At 46.3% G+C, this 20459-nt stretch overlaps 1 protein-coding gene across 1 annotated transcript in view; it reads left to right on the top strand.

Moving 5' to 3' along the window:
* Window positions 1–20459, top strand: part of GPC4 (glypican 4) — a 145644-nt gene that overhangs the window by 93628 nt on the left and 31557 nt on the right. Inside the window, exon 3 of the mRNA XM_075941139.2 lies at window positions 10411–10802. Coding sequence (XP_075797254.1) covers window positions 10411–10802 — 392 coding nt within the window. The remainder of the gene's footprint in view (window positions 1–10410; window positions 10803–20459) is intronic.

The following is a 20459-nucleotide window of genomic DNA, read 5'->3' as shown; positions in this document are numbered from 1 at the left end:
GATTCAGTGAATCCTATTACAGAGGAAAATCCCCTGTCCTGGGTGGAGCAAAGCTCCCTGTCTCTGTGTGCACTGCCTACCAGAGGGGAACATCTGGACTTGGCAGAAGTCGGCTGAGCATGGTGGTCTCCTGTGCCCAGAAATATCTCGCTCTCGTCACAAGTAGATGAGTCGAGCCAGTGAGCAACCTCTGGACACAAGGGGGCCTGCACTGCTTTACTGGGTCTGGACCCAGGATGCAAGGTAGCCAGTGACCGTTTGGAAAGCTTGGAGAGATCCCTGCTAGTGTCCCACCTTGTGCCCCGCTCCCCAGGACCATATGCAAAGATACAAAGAGGAGAGCAAGCGTGATCCTGTTTGTACCTTTCTAAGTGACGAGGCTGTGGGATTGCTGGATGCCTGTCACAGAGGAGGTCTGTAATTGCAAGACCACATCTCCATGTGGGTTCAGACAGATTTAAAGTAAATAATCGGGTAGAGCAGTGGTCCCCAACGTTTCGTGGCTGCCGGGCGGATGAAGAAGTGCTGCAGTTCCGGGGGTGGGGCCACGCATGCGCTGTGCGCCCGCGGGCGGGGCCACCCACGAGCCACGTGCCTGTGGCCGGCACTGCACATGTGCTGTGCACCCAGGGCTGGGGCCGCCCACGCGCCTGGGGCCAGCACCATGCATGTGCCACGCGCCAGGAGCAGGGCCAGCCCAGATGTTTTGGCGGCTGTACATAAATGCCCCGGTGGGCGCCATGGCACCCACAGGCGCCACGTTGGGGACCACTGGGGTAGAGTGATTGTTGCTACCACAGATCCCAAAGGGCAGGTCAACATATTCCCCCATGCTTTCTACACATGCTTTGTAGTGCCAAGTGCAAAGGTGAAGTCTTTCTAGTGTGGTGCTTTTAGCATGGTCAAGAAGAGGTAAGCTTGTGTAAACCCCGACATTAAATGCTTCCTTGGGCATCCACCTCACTCCAACCCTGCAAGGGCATGTGGCATAGGGATGTAAAATTCCGTTTAATTAGTTAACCGTTACCTGTTCACATCCCTAGTGTGGCACAGCCTTAGAATCTTCTGCTGCTCTTAACAGCAGAACTGAATTACACCTGTAGAGGAGGTGGTGGTGTTATGCCTCCTGACCATAACGTGGGCTGCCAACTGGCTACTATCTCTAATCAGATGTGTTTCTTTTTGAATTGCGAGCTCCCTTTAATGAGAACAGTCTGATGCTTTGAATTCAAACAGGTAGTCCATGCATCTGTCATAGCACGCATTCCCAAAGCAAAGTTAAAGAACTATTCCTCCTTTTGTGATCTCAGGTCAGAGAAGTTTTGTCTCTTGTACTGAGATCAGCTTGATGGCCAGTAGTTCATGCTGGTCATCCTGTCTTAGCCAATGCCACTTTCTTTGTCTTGGGTGAAGTCTTCTCTGTGGGTATGTCTACACTACCCCGCTAGTTCGAACTAGCGGGGTAATGTATGCATACCGAACGTGCAAATGAAGCCCGGGATTTGAATTTCCCGGGCTTTATTTGCATAAGCCGGCCGGCGCCATTTTTAAATGCCGGCTTGTTCGAACCCCGTGTCGCGCGGCTACACGCGGCACGGGCTAGATAGTTCGAACTAGCAAGCCATTCCGAACTATCTGTACGCCTCGTGGAACGAGGTGTACAGATAGTTCGGAATGGCTTGCTAGTTCGAACTATCTAGCCCGTGCCGCGTGTAGCCGCGCGGCACGGGGTTCGAACAAGCCGGCATTTAATAATGGCGCCGGCCGGCTTATGCAAATAAAGCCCGGGAAATTCAAATCCCGGGCTTCATTTGCACGTTCGGTATGCATACATTACCCCGCTAGTTCGAACTAGCGGGGTAGTGTAGACATACCCTGAGCCTTAACACCCAGCAGAGGAAGGTGGAAGTGATCTTGATATGCAATTTACCTTGTTTTGGTTGTCCCTACTTAAACGATAATCCTTTTTCTCACCCTGGAGGCACATCATAATGAAAATCCCATTGTAACAGACTGTGAATCTTAGCAGGGAGAAGAGAATGTATCCATACTTACCTGAAAACTTCCTTTCTTTGAGTAATGAGATCCTCGGATTCTGCCCTCCTGAGTTATCCAAAAATAGACGTGGAAATTCTTGGAGAACTTCAGGAGATGGGGGCATTTGTCTACTTCTGGGTCTGATTCTGCCTCCAAATTGCAATTGGGTTACCATGCTCGTTGGAATGGATCTGTGGATCTTATTAGTTGAAGAAAGACATTTTCAAGTAAAAGGATACCTTTTCCTGTTCTTCCGTATAGTGTATAAAGGCAGATTGGAAAGGTTTGTTTAAAAACGTAATTTATTTTCTTCTGGATTTTTACTTCAGAAATGTCAAGTCTGCTGCTTCGGATGTCTCAGAGCGCTTTGGCCAAATCTTAGTCATTGACATTACTGAAATTTAAATAGATGCTAACAAAAGCAAACAGAAGCAGGCCTTCTAAACAATCGGTCTGTTAATTCATTTTCTTTCTAAACTTTTAGTCTATTGGCTTTTGAGATTTCACCATGTCTCTTGTCATCCTAGGTTGATAAGTTTTATTTTTCCCATGGTTTACTTAAAAAAAAATAAACAAACTGTTTTTTGGGTTTAGAACAACCTTTCTGGGCCTTTGCCTATCGCAAATAAATCTCTGCCGGTCTGCTCCACAGCTGCAGCATGTCAGACAATGGTTCTGTTAACATATCAGCAGAGCCCTGCCAATCAGCGGCTATCCCCTGCTATCTGCATCGTCATGGGTGCGGCTTATTTTTGCAGCTATGGGGGCGGATGTAAATTTTGGATCTTGAACCCTGCAATTTTGCAGATACCTGCTTTATATCCACGTGTCCACAGATCATCTTTGCAGAGCCGGATACCAGTTTTGTATCTGCGCAAGGCTCCATGGTGTTAATGCCTGATGGGCGGCTATCCTGCAGTTCCACCAAGCCAAAGACCCTTTTGCTTCACTCCACCATCTTATTTTGTTTTTAAAGTGGCATTTGCATGAGGGATGCAGCAGCTCAGTTGGTTTGGTAAGGAAACTATGCAACTGGAAGAATTTAGCCTGAAATAAATCACTTGTCGGCCTGTGTGTGAAAAGCCTGACAGGTACCGCTTTGATGGACGGGGTGTGTTGTCGTTATGCTCCATTGACAATGCACTTGTATGCTTTCCTATAGGTTATAGCAGTCAGTAAATCCACGGGCGTCCTGCATAGTGAGCTGGACTGCTGTGTGTTCATATTTTAGCAGGTTTGCAACAAGGGCCCTTGCTGCCACTTTTCATTGGTGAGGCACAAATGGCAAAATAGTTATTTCCACCCTTGCCCACTGTGTAATTAAAAAACAGTTGCTTTCTTTATAATAAAGCGGCAGCAGGAGGACCTGGAAACTGAAACCTCCATGGCGTAGCCAGCCCAGGGGCAGAGCATGAATTGGGCCTGCACGTCATCGGTGGCTCCTGATGTACATGCACGGGGCCCCCTAAGTGAGGGAGGGGGCTGCGAAGGTGCAGAGGGGCAGGCCCCATTTCTGTCCCCTGCACGCCAGGCTTAACTGCTGCAGCCCTGTCATGGCCTCCCGGACGGCTGGGCCCTCCTGGGTGGTCAGTTGCCATGGTAACAAGGCAGCATCTTGAGGCACTAGACCAGGATGGGGAGCCCAAGGCCCAGGGGCCGGATGCGGCCCTCAGCTTGCCTGGGCCCGGCCCCCAAGGCTCAGGGCACCATCCTGGCACTGTGGGGCTGGAGCACACACAATCTACTAGCCTGGGCTAGGCTCTGTGTGCGAGGGGAGTGTCTTTCTGCTTCTCAGTCAGGGGCCAGGTGTGTGTGTGGTGGTGGGGGGCCCTCAACTGTTTTTTCTGTGCGTTAGTGGCCCCCACCTCAAAAAGGTGCCTCACTTCTGACTTGGGACTTGTTCTCACCAGAGCTGCTCACCTCTGCTCCAAGCGGCACCATGGCTAGTCATAGTTCACCTTACGGTAGAGCATCTACATTAGCAATGTGTGCTGGTAGAGCAACTCCAGATCTGTGCCCTAGCCTTGCACCGACCTGAGGGAGCAGAAGCAGAAGTTGTAGTGATGCAGATAAAGAATTAAAAGAGAAGATTGGCGGTGGTAACTTTCTTAACTGAAACCAGAGCTAAACCCAGCTGTCTCTCCAGGCGTTGCACATCCTTCAGAGCACAGGGAGATGGCAAACTACCTTCTGGATTAAACAGACACAGTGTGTGCTTATTTCTTATAAAGACTATGGGAGTAATGTAAGAGTTTGCAATGTAAAATTCTGCTCTTCCTCGTCCCTTGTAATAATTCGTTTAGGTAGAAAATGGGAAACGTTGCTGCTTCGGTTTTAAAATTCCCATCAATATTGTATTCTCTATTTTTGCCAGTTTATACCTGGAGTGGGAGAAAGCTCTCCCTTTTTTGTGGGGGTGGTGTCAATTAGGGGTAGAGAGAGTCCGACATTTCACTGAATTGCAGACCTTTTGAGAGGGCAGCGAAGAATGATTTGTTGTCCATGAAAAAATGTTTGCATGTGACAGCATTTCACAGGAAGTCTGTCAATGTGATAATTTAATGAGTACAGATTGCATGCACCACAGCTGTAAAACATGCGTTTACAATGCTGTAAAACGAGAAAGTAATCCTTTGTATGTAGGTTTTGTTTGCGAACAAGTCAATTTCCAACACAAATGAAAAGTGGTAATTTATTTTCCAAAGCAAACAGTCAAGATTGAAGAGAGAAACCTGCTATTTCTTTTCTCAAGGTTACAAGGTTAACTCTAGGTTATGCTGTAGCTTGTTAATCAGTGAATAGCTGGTTTCTGCAAGAGGCAGGATTAATATCTAACTAGGTGTTGTATGTTGCTATCTAGAAGGCTGTTTGAGAACAAGATCTGGAGAAACCTGATCGGTCATTTACTGCAAAACCTTCACACATTTGTAGGCTGGAGAAAAACGTTGAATGTTCCCTGATTTCTATCCAAGCTAATTACTGTCAGAGGAGAGAAAGAACATAACTTTAAGTTGCAGACACTTACATGTTACTAGCTTCTGGCATGGAAAATATCTTTAATTAAACCTTTGCTGCTAAATAAAAGCCACTGCTGATACAATGGGCGTGGTACAGAAATGACGGAGAAGAAAATTTCTTAGGTAAAATGTCATGGATGTTCTTCATTCTTTAGTCTCGTGAACTTACAAGCTGGATAGCCATTGAAGGCAGCTTGCTTTTTGTTCTTGCCATCGCGCTCATCCCTACTTCTCGTGTCACCGTAAGTCCCCTTACATCTTTCCTTCCCTTTTCTCTATAATGGGGTTAGGCATCCTTCATTCCGTTTGGCTTCTTCGGCTGTTTCTTTCTACAGCACCCTCGTACTATTTGGCACCTCCATTATAATAAGCAAAGCCCAGTGTCATCAAAGCTGGTTGTATGAGTCCCAATACCTTTAAACCAGCTGATGCTGCCCAAATTTCTAATGTTCAACCAGCACTCTAAATAGATATGGAACCAGATACTACAGCATGCCTGGCATTTATTATTTTTGGCTGCAGAGCCTTTTGTTTTGCAGGACTAGCCACTTAATCAGGGATTCACGTATCTTAATATATGACATCTGTTGCTTTGATCTTTTCCCTTGTTAATGCCTTTTAATTGTGAGGGAGTCCATTAACTTTACATGGGCAACTTAGCATCCCAAGTCTCTGTTGAAATTTCAATAGGTCTTTCAAGGCCATTTTTTTCCAGGGCTGTCATCTTGTTTTAGGTCACTGAGCATATCCCAAGATAATATTCGTGAGGAAATCTACTATGGATTTCCTTGCAGTAGAAGAAGAATGCAGCTACATTTCAGCCAAGCTGTTTGTGTGGAATAGTCCACAGATTATGTCTCCCCTCCCACCCCCATTTCTACCCCCTCCTTGTGCCATGTAGCACTACAGTGTCTGAGAATGCTACACTCACCAGTCTTTGGATTTTAGTGCTCAACAGAGCTAAAGTTGAACTGTCGGAGCTGTGGATTTACAGTGCTTCACATTTCTTTGTCCTCCTCATTTGGAAACCTGCATAGAATATGCTAAATGTTTGTCAGCATTATAGGCCATACAAAAAACCAACCTACCCCTCCCTTACACGATGCCTTTTAAGTGAGGATTTCAGCATTCTTTTACTAAAGTGGTTAGCGCCTATTAACAAAGGCAGAAAGTGAGGTACTGGGAGTTAAGTGACATGACCAGGGTCTAGTACTACTTATAGACCATGGTACCTCCGTATTGTCTGCTTGAGACTCAGGCAGTTGCTGAGAAATGTGACTGGCTGGTATTTGGAAATTTACTACGTTTAATATTGGGATGCGCTCTCTTTCTTTTTTTACATTCCTTTTGGCCAAGGGAAAGTTACAATTTTGAAGACTGCAAACTTGTAGGCATTTGCTGCTAATTATGATTATGTTTTTCATTCTAACAGATATATCTAGAAACAAAATCTCGCCGTTTCTCCCCCCAAGCAGAAATCGTTGCATGTTTCTAGGCAGTTGAACTGCCATAGGCCCCTAAAACAAGACTTGGGGGGGAAAAATCCTGTTCCCATTTGGAGTGTAAGAAACAAAATGAGTTTGAGCAGGAGAATAAGTGGGCCAAATTGGTATGAATTCATCACTTAGGGTTTTTTTTCTGGCTCAGCACAATCTTCTCCATGTTCATTTGATTGACCGTTGGAAACATTTAATGGTTTCTAACATAGGTGTCATTTCAAAGAATGAAATCTTTCTGTAGAATTGCCTGATGAATGTTAACTATGTGCTCAGTCTAGTTGTATTTGAAAATAAAACCTATCTGGTGATTTTAAAGACCCAAAAATTTGAAGGAAAGGAGGAAATAAGCTTTCAGAATGATTAAGTGAATTAGAAATTAATATACACCCCAAGCTAATCTCTCTAGTATGAACTCCACTGAAAAAAATCTTCCTAGACAGGAAATGCCAGTCATGGGAACTAAAGTAGAGATTCATGCTGATATTGGACAGAGGACATGTCGGGTTTTTGAAATCAATCTCCTCTTTGCTGGATCATTTCTCTTGTACTCCTAAGAGGCTACATTTTATACAGCTATGTCAACCACCAAGCCCCATGACTTTGCTAATAAGGAACTCGAAGAATGTTTCAGTGTTCCCAGAAAATGTTCTCTCTGTGTTAGTCTTTGTTTGTACTGGAGCACTTTGAAGACTAAAATTTGAACTTCAACATACTTGATACATTTTAACAGCATTTAAATTCAAACCGGGCCAATGATTTTTTTTTTTTTTTTGCTCCTTCTAACAACTTCTGGCTTTAAATGTGACTCTTTTGGGGATTAAAACACAGAGGCGCATTTTATTAAAAATTATTTGTTGGATGTGAGTCACCGCTAAGCATAGGTCAGAATTACAGCTATCTAGTGGCATAGACTGAAGAATGTTTCTCTTTTACGTACACAATTAAAGGAAACTTCTTGAACCTCGCTCAGGAGATCCAAAGTTAGGATTCAAACTAAAGTCCCATCGTTAGCTATTTTTAATTAGAGATGAGTTTTCCTTCATCAGTTTTGCAAATACTTTCACCCTTTTGCTTGGAGAGATTAAAACAATTTTGGCAGGTGAGTAAAGGATAACTGCTTCTTCACGATACATAGCATGGTAGGAGCGGGCAAGTAGATGCTTGAACCTTATCATAGACCATTAGAACTGGAAGGGACCTCAAGAGCTCATCAAGTCCAGTCCCCTGCCCTCACGGCAGGACCAAGCACTGTCTAGATCATCCCTGACAGGTGTCTGTCTAACTGTCTCTTAAATATCTCCAGTGATGGAGGCTTCACAACCTCCCTAGGCAATTTATTCCAGCACTCTCAAATCTCACAGATAATTTACTTATTTCCTTTATAGTATATAGGCACCTGCCTCTAGGTAAAAGCAATATTGTCCTATAGAGGCCAAAAACAAACAGATGTTCACTCCTTCCCCCTGTCCTCACATATCCTTGTTCAGACCTTGGAGGCAAACAGTTTGCCTCACTCTTTGTCCAAGCCTTATAAATGCCACGTTTTTCTTCTCTTTGAACTCTCTCATCGCTTCGGCAGGAAAAGATTTGCTTTGGATTGGTCGGCAATAGCTATATGTTGTAATTGGCCCATGCGCCATTTATACCAATTTGATGTGAAAGCTTCTGCTTGAATTCGGAGGTTTCTGCCTCACAAAGTGCGCAGGACAACCTTCCACGCAGCCCAGGTTAGAGTTGGTAGGAGAACACATGGCCTGTAAGTAAAGTGAAAATTACAGGCGCTCGTGGTGAGGAGCTTGGTATGAAACAGGAGAATTGAAGCTCTTCAAAGGATAGAAACAGGTTCAGCAGTACAGGAATCCCAGGATGTGTCCCATGCTGAGCAACCTGAGAGGCCCGTACACAGCGGCGGATATAGGGCAGGGCGAGTGGGGCGGCTGCCCCAGGCCCTGCACTTTAATAGGCCCTGCGCCAGCGCCAGGGGTGGACTGTCCCGGCGGGATACTGGGAATTTCCCAGTGGGCCGTCCGCCAAAGGGCCGGTGGGCGGCTGCTGGAGGAGGAGGGGGATTGTGATGGGATGCTGCAGGCCCGCACTTTAAATTCCCCGGTGCTGGCCAGTACGGGCCATGTGGGGCCGAGAGAGAGCGCATGCGGGGCGTGCTGAAATGGGGAGACTGAGAGGGGAGACAGCTGAGAGGGGAGACACCCGGGCGTGGCGTGATGTCACCGCCCGGGACTTTAAAACCACATGGCCCAGCGTTGCACCGCTCGGTTCGGCACGTGGTCTGGAGCCTGGGCCGGGGTTGCGGCCGCCCTGCAAACTGGAAGGCAGAAGGTGGATGGCAGAGGAAGGGGCTTGTGCTGAGGGGAGAGGAGCGGGTCAGGAGAAGAAAGGGGAAGGCACCAAGGGGCAGTGTGGAGGAGAGACAAATGCCAGGGGGTCAAGTGGAGACAATGAGGAAAAGGACAGGAGGGGAGGTGTCAGTGGGAGGGGGACAGGGTGATGATGGGAGAGGAGAGGGTAAGGGCATTGGGGGCTATAGGGGTGAGGGGAGGTGCTGGGAGAAGGCTAGGAAGAAGGGGTGGGTATGAGGAAGGCGGGGATGGAGCAAGTCGTGAGAGGGCACAGGGGCATGAGGGGAATGGGGGCAGAGTGGTGAGGGGATGGACATCAGGGAAAAAGAGGGCAAAGGGGGCAGGAGCAGTGAGGGAAGGGGGGCACCAGGAAAGTGCAGGGGTAAGGGAGGGTGCAGGTGCCAAGGGATTCTGGGGGTGAAGCAGAAGGACAGAAACCTGCAGGGGAGGGAACAGCACCAGAGGAGAGAGGCAGGGCAGGTGCATAGAGGAAGGTGTTAGGAGAGGGGGTAGCTCACCTGATCAGAGTGGGGCTACTGAAGGAGTGGGCACAGGGGGGATGCCTTTTTTCTATTTTTTCTATTTTTTCTCCAAAGGGGGCCCCGCGAAATTGCGCTGCCCTGGCCCCGCAAAACTCTCATCCGCCCCTGCCAGTACAGAACACCTAGGAAGGGCCGATGGCGGTTCGTTAGATAGCATGCCCTCTCTGTTGGGCCAGTGGATCTGTATGCTACCTGGAGACACCAAACGGCTAGAGCGGCTGGCTTTTGGATGAGATGAAACCAATGGTCCTGTCCATTTGCTGCCGTTGAATATTTCCTGGTGCTCTTCGCAAGTAAAAGCCCGTAACCTTTAACTCTTATGGTAGTTCCAACTTGTGTAAATGCTTCTACCCCCCCATTATGGTAACATGTAAAAGCCATCACCAGAATTGGAACCCTAAAGAACTTACAACTCACACTCAGAAGGCAATGGAAGAACCCCAAGTGTATTTCAGAAATCTTACTTAAAGAAGCTCATTATTTTTGCAGCCTGACTTGTGGTTTGTTTTTTTTAAAACATTTGGGGTTGGCAATTGCTGAAATGCTAGAACCAGTTATTACGAACACTCACTTTGAAGTGTTGGTGTGCGTGTATGTGTGTGCATATATGTTTCATGACAGTCCATGTTTGAAAATAACTTTTTAAAAGGAACTTGCATTATTTTTCCATTTGGCTGGCTTTTTGCCTTGCTATTCAGTTATGGATGGAAAGGGGTTTCAGTCATCCATGTCTTAGGATCTGTTCCCTTTATTTATCAAATATGAACAAAACTGATGAAAAATACCATTACTTTAAGCACTTAAGTGAAGTTCCCATCAGACCTCTTAGCTTTGCATTTCATTTGTGTTATTGTTGAATCATTGAAGGAAATATTTGAAAAGCTTGTGTACTTGTGAAAATGATTAGCCTGGGATTGTTTCCTGTATGTTTTCATTTATCTTTTTTTTTTCCCTTCAGAATTCTTCAAAGAACTGCTTGAAAATGCAGAGAAATCCTTGAACGACATGTTTTTGCGGACGTACGGTCGTTTGTACATGCAGAACTCTGAACTTTTTAAGGATCTCTTCATAGAGCTGAAGCGGTACTACGTGGGTGGGAACGTAAACCTGGAAGAGATGCTGAATGACTTCTGGGCGCGTCTCCTGGAGCGGATGTTTCGATTAGTGAACCCCCAGTACCAATTCACAGATGAATACCTTGAATGCGTCAGTAAGTACACAGAACAGCTGAAGCCATTTGGAGACGTACCACGGAAACTAAAACTACAAGTGACACGCGCGTTTGTGGCTGCTCGCACTTTTGCACAAGGCCTGGCAGTGGCAAGAGATGTCGTTACCAAAGTGTCTGCGGTGAGCTAAGTTTGATACCTACTTTCCTACTAAGTGCAGCTGGGTTGGCCGGTGGTGGAGAGTGACAGCGCTCAGAATGCCGCCAGGTCGGCAAAGCATTTAAGTGTGAACTTGACGTTAAGCCCATGATTAAATACTTTGCTGGCTCAGGTGTTTTATGGCAGGTAGAGGCTGAATCTGAGTCAAATGGTATCCCATTGTAGGGATATCGGATGCATGGCAGTAGATCTTCCACAATCGGGTAACTCAGGTTCCAATAACCAGGGCTTGACAAACTATACAATCACGGGCGAGTAGATTTCAGCCGCGCGCCCCGTTCATTTGCAGCATGCGAGCGGTTTTCGCCGCCGTTTGTCAAGTCCTGCCAATAACTCATGTTGTACTGTTAGCTTCTTGTTTGCACTCGGCAGCCCCTGCCTTAGGTTCCATATAAGAGGTTGTGCGGGTGGCAATTAAAATGCTTGCTTGAAACAAAATGATTTGTACAGTAAGCTTTCCAAACTACCACCCCTTGCATCTCTCTGAAGCCTGACCTGTTGGTTTGAGTCAGTGTGACGTGGTGGAAGCAGCTAACAGATAGTACATGGAACACGGGTTTGCAAACTATGGGTTGTGACCCAGGGCTGGCTGGTGGAACGTCGGGCACTGGGTCTGATTGCTGCAGGGGGATCAAGTGTGTATGTGTGTCGGAGGGGGGAGGCTAAGTAAGTACCTGCCTGTCCTGGCACCGCAGACTGTGCTGCGTCACAGAAGCAGTTGCAGCCGGCCTGGCTCCTAGGTGGAGGGGGGTGCACAGGGCTTCCCACAATGCCCCTGCCCTGAGCGCTAGCTCTGCACTCCCATTGGCTGGGAACCTGCTGCCGGCTGCTACTGAGGGCAGCGTGGTCTGCGGGGCCAGGAGAGGCAGGAAGCTGCCTTAGCCCCACTGCTGCCCGGGAGTCGCTTGAGGTCAGCCCCTCCTGCCCCAGCCCCGAATACCTTCACCCAAGTTGGAGTCCCCTCCTATGCCTCGAAGCTCTCATCCTCAGACCCACCTGGAGTCCACACTCTAGTCCAGTTTCCCAATTTTATTTGGCCCCGGAACCCTTTTCAGCTTAAAAGAATTTCAAGGAACCCCTAGGGTTGCCAGCGTAAAATTTGTCAAGAAAAAAAAAAAAGCTACAAAATAGACTCTCTCTTTAAGAGGCGGCGGGGGAGTGCCGCGTTCTCGCGGAACCCTTACTTTCCCCGGGGTTCCGTGGCGCACCAGTTGGGAAACACTGCTCTAGTCACATTATGTTGTGAGGGGCATCACCAGTTTTCTTCAACTGTGAGGAACACACATTTGAAAACCGCTGGTCTAGAATATCATCAGGTTCAGTTCTCACTGGGTTTTTGTGGTCTCTTCCAGTTCAACATTTTCAAGATTTCAGGCATTTTAAGCATTTTTACACACCTGACTTTATTGTGTGAAGGTCGGACTTCTAGTTCTAGCTATTTATATTGTGACTAGGGATGTAAGAGTGTAGCCGTGATAAGCATGAGCCTATTGGTTATTCAAGCGGGTGCCAGTGTGCTGCAGGTACATGTAATTTTTCAGCATTACATGGTTAGCCAATTACCTGCATTTTAACATCCTTGATTGTGACAGATCAGTAGCCGATGATTGAATAGGACTCCACTGTGGTAGGTACAGTGCAAACGAGATATGTGTTACTTTGAACTCCTCGAGTACAGTCTCTGAAGGACTGCTTCATGAAGAGTGAAATGAAAATGTAAACAAATTTGTTTGAATATATCTTGCACAAGAATTTTTTAATTAAATGTGGCATTTAATACTCGCAAACATTAAATGACTAAAGCAATTCAGTGATTACCTCCATCACCAGGGCTCGACAAATGCACTCGCCCGTGGCGAGTAGATTTTATCAGCTGGCGAGTGTAGGGGCGGACTGGCCCGGTGGGCGGTTGTGACGGGCTGGCCAAAGCCTACACTACAGGCAGCACGGCCCCATCCGATCCGCTGGCCGGGCGGAGGAGCGGAGCGCCGCCGGGAAGGGGGAAGCGCAGTGATTCTCAGCGCCGGGGTGCCTGTGTGCAGCTCCGGCGCGAGGAGGCGGGGCACGAGCCAGGGGGTGGGACGCCGGCAGACACCAGGATGCTGGCGTGACATGGCCGCGCTGATTTTAAAGGGCTGCGGCAGCCCGGCTCTGACTGCGTGGCCCTGGAAGTTGGCTGCGGCACAGCCACGCCACACCCCACCGGCTCCAGTCCTGCCGTGGCCCCAACCTCCTCACCGGTGAGAGACCGCTCCCGGCCGACCACCCAGCGCACTGCACCCGCCGCACGCCGCTTTGTCTCCACGCCGCCTGTTCCCCGTGCCACCCCTGAACCCCGGATCCCCTGCTCTCCCTCTTCCCTGCGACTCTCTGGCTCTGGGCCACCCTTGCACCCTTCTCCCCTCCGATCCCTGCCCCCCCCCCAGCTCTGTGCTGCCCATTCCCTGCACTGCCCCTAGACCCTGATCCCTCTGCCCCTCCCGTTCCCTGTGCCTCCACCACACCCCACGTCCCTCTGGCTCTGCGCCTCCCATTCCCCGCGCCACCCCTGTACCTCCCCCCACTGTTCCCTGCACCCTTCTGGCTCTGTGCTGTCCCTGCACCCTGTTTCCCCTGTGGGTCGGGAGTGAGGGGTGCTTGTCCATAGGGACAGGGCAGGGAAAAGGCTGCTGTGACCCAGCAGGGAGTGAAAGGGGGAGTTCACTTGAAGCGCCTTTGCCTTTATGGAAAAAAACAAATGAAAATGCTATTTGCTATTTATAGGGCTAAAATGCCGGGACAGAAATGAAAACAAACAAACAAAAAACCCCATTGCAAAATGCAAATGTGTAAAACACAACAAAATAAGGGGGGGTGGCCAAAAATGTTTTGCTTGGGGCAGCAAAAAAACTAGATCTGGCCCTGGGGGAGCGGAAGGGGTTGGGCTGGACTGGACTGTGGGGAGGGGAGGGGAAAAATATGGGGAAGAGGCTTGTGCTGAGGGGACGGGAGGGGAGGAGGTCAGGAGAAGAAGAAGAAAGGGGAAGGCACCAAGGGACAGGGGTGCAGGAGAGACAAATGCCAGGGGGCCAAGTGCAGAGAATGAGTTAAAGGGCAGGAGGGGAGGTGTCAATGGGAGGGGAGTCAGGGTGATGCTGGGAGAGGAGAGTAAGGGCACTGGGGGCGGGAGGGGGAGGTGCTGGGAGAAGGCTAGAAAGAAGGAGTGGGCACGAGGAAGGCGAGGATGGAGCAAGTCATGTGTGAGGGCACAGGGGCATGAGGGGAACGGGGGCAGAGGGTGATGAGGGGGTGGGCATCAGGGAAAGAGGGCAAAGGGGGCAGGGGCAGTGAGGGAAGGAGGAGGCACCAGGAGGGTGCAGGTGCCAGGGGATTCTGGGGGTGAAGCAGAAGGGCAGACACCTGCAGGGGAGGGACCAGCACCAGAGGAGACAGAGGGCAGGTGTGTAGAGGGAGTGTTAGAAGAGGGGATGAGGAGGGGTAGCTCACTTGATCAGAGTGGAGCTAGTAGAGGAGTGGGCACAGGGCGGAGAGAAGGGCTGGTGGTGGGAGGGCAGGTCTCAGGAAGGCCGAGGGCAGTGAGAAGGGCAGGAGTCAGGACAGCAGGGGTGGATGAGGGGTTGGGGGGAGGCAGGCACCAGGGGAGCTGATGGAGCAAGGGGAGGAGACATGGCAGCAGAGGGAAAAGGTAGAGGTTTATAAGATATTTATTAATAACTTGGGTGATATTTATTAATAACTTATTAGTAATTACTGTTCTTATTCTTATTAGGAATTTATGCTATTAAAAAAACACTTTTTGGAGGGGAGGGTGGCGAGTCCCTTTTTTGCCTGGTGAGTAGGGTTTTCCAGTATTTGTCGAGCCCTGTCCATCACTGTACATAAAATGCTTTGAAGTGGTGAAGGATGCTTTTTTATTGAATCTGACTTGTTAGAGGAACCTCGAAAGGTGATTGTTCATAACAACAAATACAGGTGATTTCAAGTTAAATGTAAATTTATTTCCTAGAGACTGGTAAATGTAATGTCAACACTTAAGCACACATGGAAATTCTCTTCCCATCTACCTGGTTACAAAATGCCTAATAGACTGAAAGCCAATTAGGATACAAAGCAGGAAAGACAAGCTTGAACCACACTACAAGTGACAGAAATTTGTAAAGTCTCTTGAAATATCCTGTGGACTTGTTTAAAAGCACAAATATAATATTGGTGGCAACACAAATAAGATTCTGTAAAGGAAGGAATCATTCAAATTAGGGATGTAAAATCCTGATTCAGCACTTAACCGGTTAAAAATTAGCCAGCTACAGCGGGATTCTGGCCCCCGTCCTGGGGGTGAGGCTGCGAGCGGCTCCCAGCCCCGCTGGGGCAGCCCTCCATCCATGGCAGGCTGTGGTTGGGGGGGGCTCTCCTGGACACTGGTTAATCAATGACCCGTTCACATCCCTAATTCAAATTGCTTTTACTTACAAGGACAATAGTAAGATACAGCTAGCCTAAAAGTCTCATTTTTTAAGTAAAAAAGTAAGTGTGTGTGTGTGTGTGTGTGTGTGTGTGTGTGTGTGTGTGTATAAAAGAAAGAGGAAAAAATGTTGGTAAGGGAACATCTTGTTTTCCAAGTTTCAGAGGGAGGTTATAAATAAATTACAAGCAGTTTTGCTTGTTTGGACATCTTGAACGTGTCTGTTTTTACAACCAGGTTAATACTGTATATAAATTTCCCCGTGGCATAAACCTTTTCTTTCATACTGGGGAAGCTTTGCTGTATGTAACTCCTACAGTATGCGGGCTCTTCTCAGTTGATGATAAATTACATGTGTTCATTGATGCGAGTCTGCATAGGAAATAAGCACTACCCAAGACCTCCCATAACCTCAGATGCAAAGTCCAAGTACTGGGTGGGAGGGGGAGACTGTATGTTGACCAGGTAAGATGGAAGGCAGGCTTGCAAGTCTGACGTGTGCACTGTTGGCTTGGGTTTCAGTTGCTGTCATTTGGGCGTCTTTCGCTTCTATTTAGGTGTGGGGGAAATGATGGAGAGCAATTTCCACGTTGTAGAGTCGACAACTGGAGTTGCATTCTTTGATTAATTCCAGGGGGAAGTCTATGAGTTAACCAGTGTGGTATTTCTGAGTACAGAGTTCAGACTTACACCCTGACTTGATGGAGAGTAAAGATATCGGCGTGAGAGAGGTTGTCTACCTTTTATGTTCTATCCGATCAGAATTGATTGGAATGGCTTATGACTCAACACTGTGTAACCAAGGCTACAGTTCCCGCATCTGTTGTGAATCAAACTCATGAACTCAAGGTGGCATTGTGAGGTTTTGGCTTTGAAGCTCTTTGAGCATAAAATGGCATTGGATTCTAGAATTAATTGCTTGAGTTTACCAGGTTAAGCAGGAAAGTACTCAGCTGCAAAGAGAGTTTTATCAAGAGTATAACTGTTGGGTTACATTTTAGAATTTCCCATTGTAAATTATGCAGGAGATGTCCTTTTTGCAACCAATGACTGCACACCGTGCAGTTGAATTCCAGAGGTGTATGATTGATTCAAAATATGTAATGCCTTTCTATTGTATTTAGTCTTGTTCAGCAGAAAAAGTTTGTTTCTGTAAACTGTGGTAGAAAATTCTTCTATGAAATGAAATATTTTTTGAAGGGTTTCCACAACATTCATTTGGAGGTAAGCGGGGGATTGTTTTCCTCATTATTTTTAGATTAAATTCAGTATTACCACTCTCTCGAATTGCTCCATTAATTTTTGTTGTTTTCCTAAGGTACGTCTACACAGCAACATTATTTTGAAATAACTTAGTCCACGTTTACACAGCAGGCAGTTATTTCGAAATAGTGTCGAAATACTGTCAAGCTGAAGGACATCTTACTCCGACTCCTGTAACCCTCATTGTACAAGGAGTAATGGAAGTTGGAGGAAAAATGCTCTATTTCGAAATAAGTGCTGTTTAGACGCTCCCAAATGACGTAGCTCAATTTGCATAGCTTATTTTGAGTTATGCCCTGCTGTGTAGATGCACCTCTAGGCTACGTCTACACTGGCATGATTTTCTGGAAATGCTTTTAACGGAAAAGTTTTCCGTTAAAATCATTTTTGGAAAAGCGCGTCTAGATTGGCAGGACGCTTTTCCGCAAAAGCACTTTTTGCAGAAAAGCGTCCGTGGCCAATCTAGACGCGCTTTTCCACAAAAAAGCCCCGATCGCCATTTTCGCGATCGGGGTTTTTTTGTGGAAAACAAATCTGAGCTGTCTACACTGGCCCTTTTGCGCAAAAGTTTTTCAGAAAAAGACTTTTGCCCGAACGGGAGCAGTATAGTATTTCCGCAAAAGCACTGACAATCTTACATGAGATTGTCAGTGCTCTTGCGGAAATTCAAGCGGCCAGTGTAGACAGATGGCAAGTTTTTCCGCAAAAGCAGATGATTTTGCAGAAAAACTTGCCAGTCTAGACACAGCCCTAGTGTTTTACTAACTCCAGAGAACATGGGGGTTTTGTTTATAGTTTGAATTGACCTGAAATCTGAGGGTTAAATCTTTTCTGCTTTTGCTGTACAAGAATGGCCGAGGTAGTGAAAATTGATGCTGTTTTTTATGCAAACAAGAATTGGAAATGGTTATCTGAGGATTTTCTAGATCAGAAAGAATCAGCATTGTGAAGTCCAGCTGTGTTTGTTTCCACATAGTGCTGTAGATGAGAGCAAAGAGACCATTGCCGTAGTGTGGACTGGATGACTTTCCAAATACTCTCTATATTTTCACATCTTTTCTAGGAAGAAACATGATTTTGGAATGTGATTTTCTTGGACAGGGAAATGAAGAGGTAACATTGGAAGGTGCCAAAGACATCAATTTTAGAAGCTAAAATGCCACAAATGGGGGAAAAAATACTGAAACCTTTTTTCCTGAATTTGAATGCATTGAAAAGCCATATACCACTGCTCTAATAGTGCTATAATCACACTGTTTTCACCGGAGCATGTTTCGTTCTTGTTTATAACATGTACATGGAGAACATAATAGTCACTGTCACGTAAGAACAGCCAAACTGGGTCACACTGAAAGTCCATCAAGTCCAATTTCCTGTCTTCCAACAGTGGCCAATGCCAGGTGCCCCCAACGGGAATGATTAGAACAGGTAATCATCAAGTGATCACTTCCTTGTCGCCCATTCCCACCTTCTGACAGACACTAGGGACACCTTTCCTACCTATCCTGCTTAATAAGCATTGATGGACCTATACTCTAGGAATTTACCTAGTTCTTTTTAGAACCTTCTTCAAGTCCTGGTCTTTACCACAATGTCCTCTGGCAAGGAGTTCCACAGGTTGTGTCTTGTATGAAGAAAAACTTCATTATGTTTGTTTTAAACCTGCTACCTCTTAATTTCATTTGGTGACTCCTAGTTCTTGTGTTATGGGACTATCTTTTCCTTATTCACTTTCTCCACACCAGATACGATTTTATAGATCTCTAGCGTATTCCTCCCCCTTAGTCTTCTCTTTTCTACAGTGAAAAGTCCCAGTCTTTTGAATCTCTCTTCATCTGGCACCGGTTCCAAACCCCTCATTATTTTTGTTTCCCTTTTCTGAACTTTTTCCAATGCTAAGATAAGATACAGTTTAAGAGAGAAACCATAAAATAACATCCAAGTCATACATTGGAAATGAAGCTTATACTTCCCCTAGAAGAGTCCTGCTTCACTGCTAAGGATTTCATGCTTTGGGCCGAAAGTACAAAATTTTCTAAGTATGCTCTGAATATTAACCAAAAAAAAAAAAAAATTAGCTGAGGAAAAAAGCCATGTCATCTCTGCTTTTCAGGGCATAGGCAGCTGGTTTGCTCTGCAGTTGATTTTTACTCGTTTGGCTGTTAATAATTATAAAATAAGGCTTCTGATCCTTTGATCATGTCTTGAAGACTGGTATGTTCCTCTCTATCCTCACTCCCCCTTAGTAGCTGAGGGAGGGAAATCTAACCATCATGCAGTTACTGGTCTATTACCGAGCTCTTGACAAGCATCGAAATCAACAAGGTTAAATTGCTGCCAAACACTGACATTTCCTGCCCTAACCATGAGGGTTTCTTTCTTGTAAGGGGAAGGGGCGGGGGAAATATAAGCCAGAGCAGTGGGTGACTTAAGGAGGACTAGAACTTGGTATTTTGCAATTCATCAACTTAAGAAATGTTCCCTTAATTGATAACACATGCTACGTATGCACATACTCGTTGTCGTACTCAACATATTTCTCTTATCCTGCACTCCTTGTCCTGGTGTTTGAGACTTTGTTTATTTAGTAGTTTGCTTGTGCAACCTTGCGTCCCAGGGCAAAGTGCACTGAGGGATTGTAACATGTCACCAGCGGTTTACGTGTGCGGAGCAAGTGAACAGATCGTTAGCCAGCGTGAGTTCAGTGGCTGTGATTTGAGTCCACGCCAGCATGTTAAGGGGTCAGTTTAATCCAAGAATAGTTTCAGACACTGAGAGTTAGAAATGAGAATATCTTTTCTGAATGAGCTGCAGGTACCAAAATCATTGTTTGCAGGCAGCTGAGGAGTGAAACGCCCTCGTGGAGCTACAGTGTGAAGTTTTAAAGCTGCTATGTCGTCTCATAAATACGGAAACTACAGCTGTCTGATAGTTCTGAAATATAAACGTTAAACAAATAAAAGTGACATGAATTGATACTTGTTGGGTATGTCTTAATTCCTTTTTAAAGATATTTGCGTGATACCCCTGCATGCGTGTGTTGGCTAAGCTATTACAGCCTCTTACCACCCTCTTGTTATTTTCTTTTGTCTTTTACAATGAAATCAAAAGGAGTTAGGAAGTTACGTCAATACAGACATGGTACACTGAGGCAGGTTTTTGATTTATAGTGTTATAGGGATGTGAAATCCTGTTTAAATATCCGGTAAAAAGCCTAATTGGGTTAACTGATTAAACAGAGGCAGGCTGGAGTGGCCCCGACATCACAGGCAGGGGCCGCTCCATCCCCGCTGCTTCCGGTGCCATGCGAAGCTGCCAATTCCCGGCCCATGAGGGACAGCCCTCTGCTGTCAGTTGGCGGGGATGCTTCTAGGTATGGGTTAATCATTACCCAGTATCACTTGTTAAGGGTGATACTGGTTAACCAGTCACCTGTTTACATCCCTAATAGTATCTCTTCTTTATATTGTACCCATGAAAAATTGTTTTTCTCCTTTCTTGGTAATCACTGGAGCAATTGAGTAATTTGCTAGTTTGGCTTTTTCGGTATTTGTTGATAAGTCAGTTCTTCAACATTTGCCCACCACCATGGCATGTGACCTTCCCAGTGCTCATGATGAATTATAAAAATGGAATACGTGCTCATGTAATGTTTCAGCTGCAAATGTACGTGCTCTTGGAGCAGCAAGAGTTTTTATGTCAATAAAAGTAATTGCATGGCTTGAAGCAGGCTTTTCATTTAGCTCTTAGGAAATCGGTCTATTCTGTTCTTAAAAATGTAGCAGTTTGAATTTGTAGCTGGAGAATTTTAGCTCCAGTTTTATAAATCAGAAATGCATTAGGAATTTGCAGTCCAGATGAGAGAGATTGATTGGATGCAGTTTTTCTTTAAAT

The sequence above is a fragment of the Pelodiscus sinensis genome, chromosome 13 (assembly GCF_052426305.1).
Source record: "Pelodiscus sinensis isolate ZL-2025 chromosome 13, ASM5242630v1, whole genome shotgun sequence".
NCBI lineage: Eukaryota > Metazoa > Chordata > Testudines > Trionychidae > Pelodiscus > Pelodiscus sinensis.
Note: the sequence above shows the minus strand (reverse complement) of the source record. Positions and strands in the feature narration are given on the sequence as shown.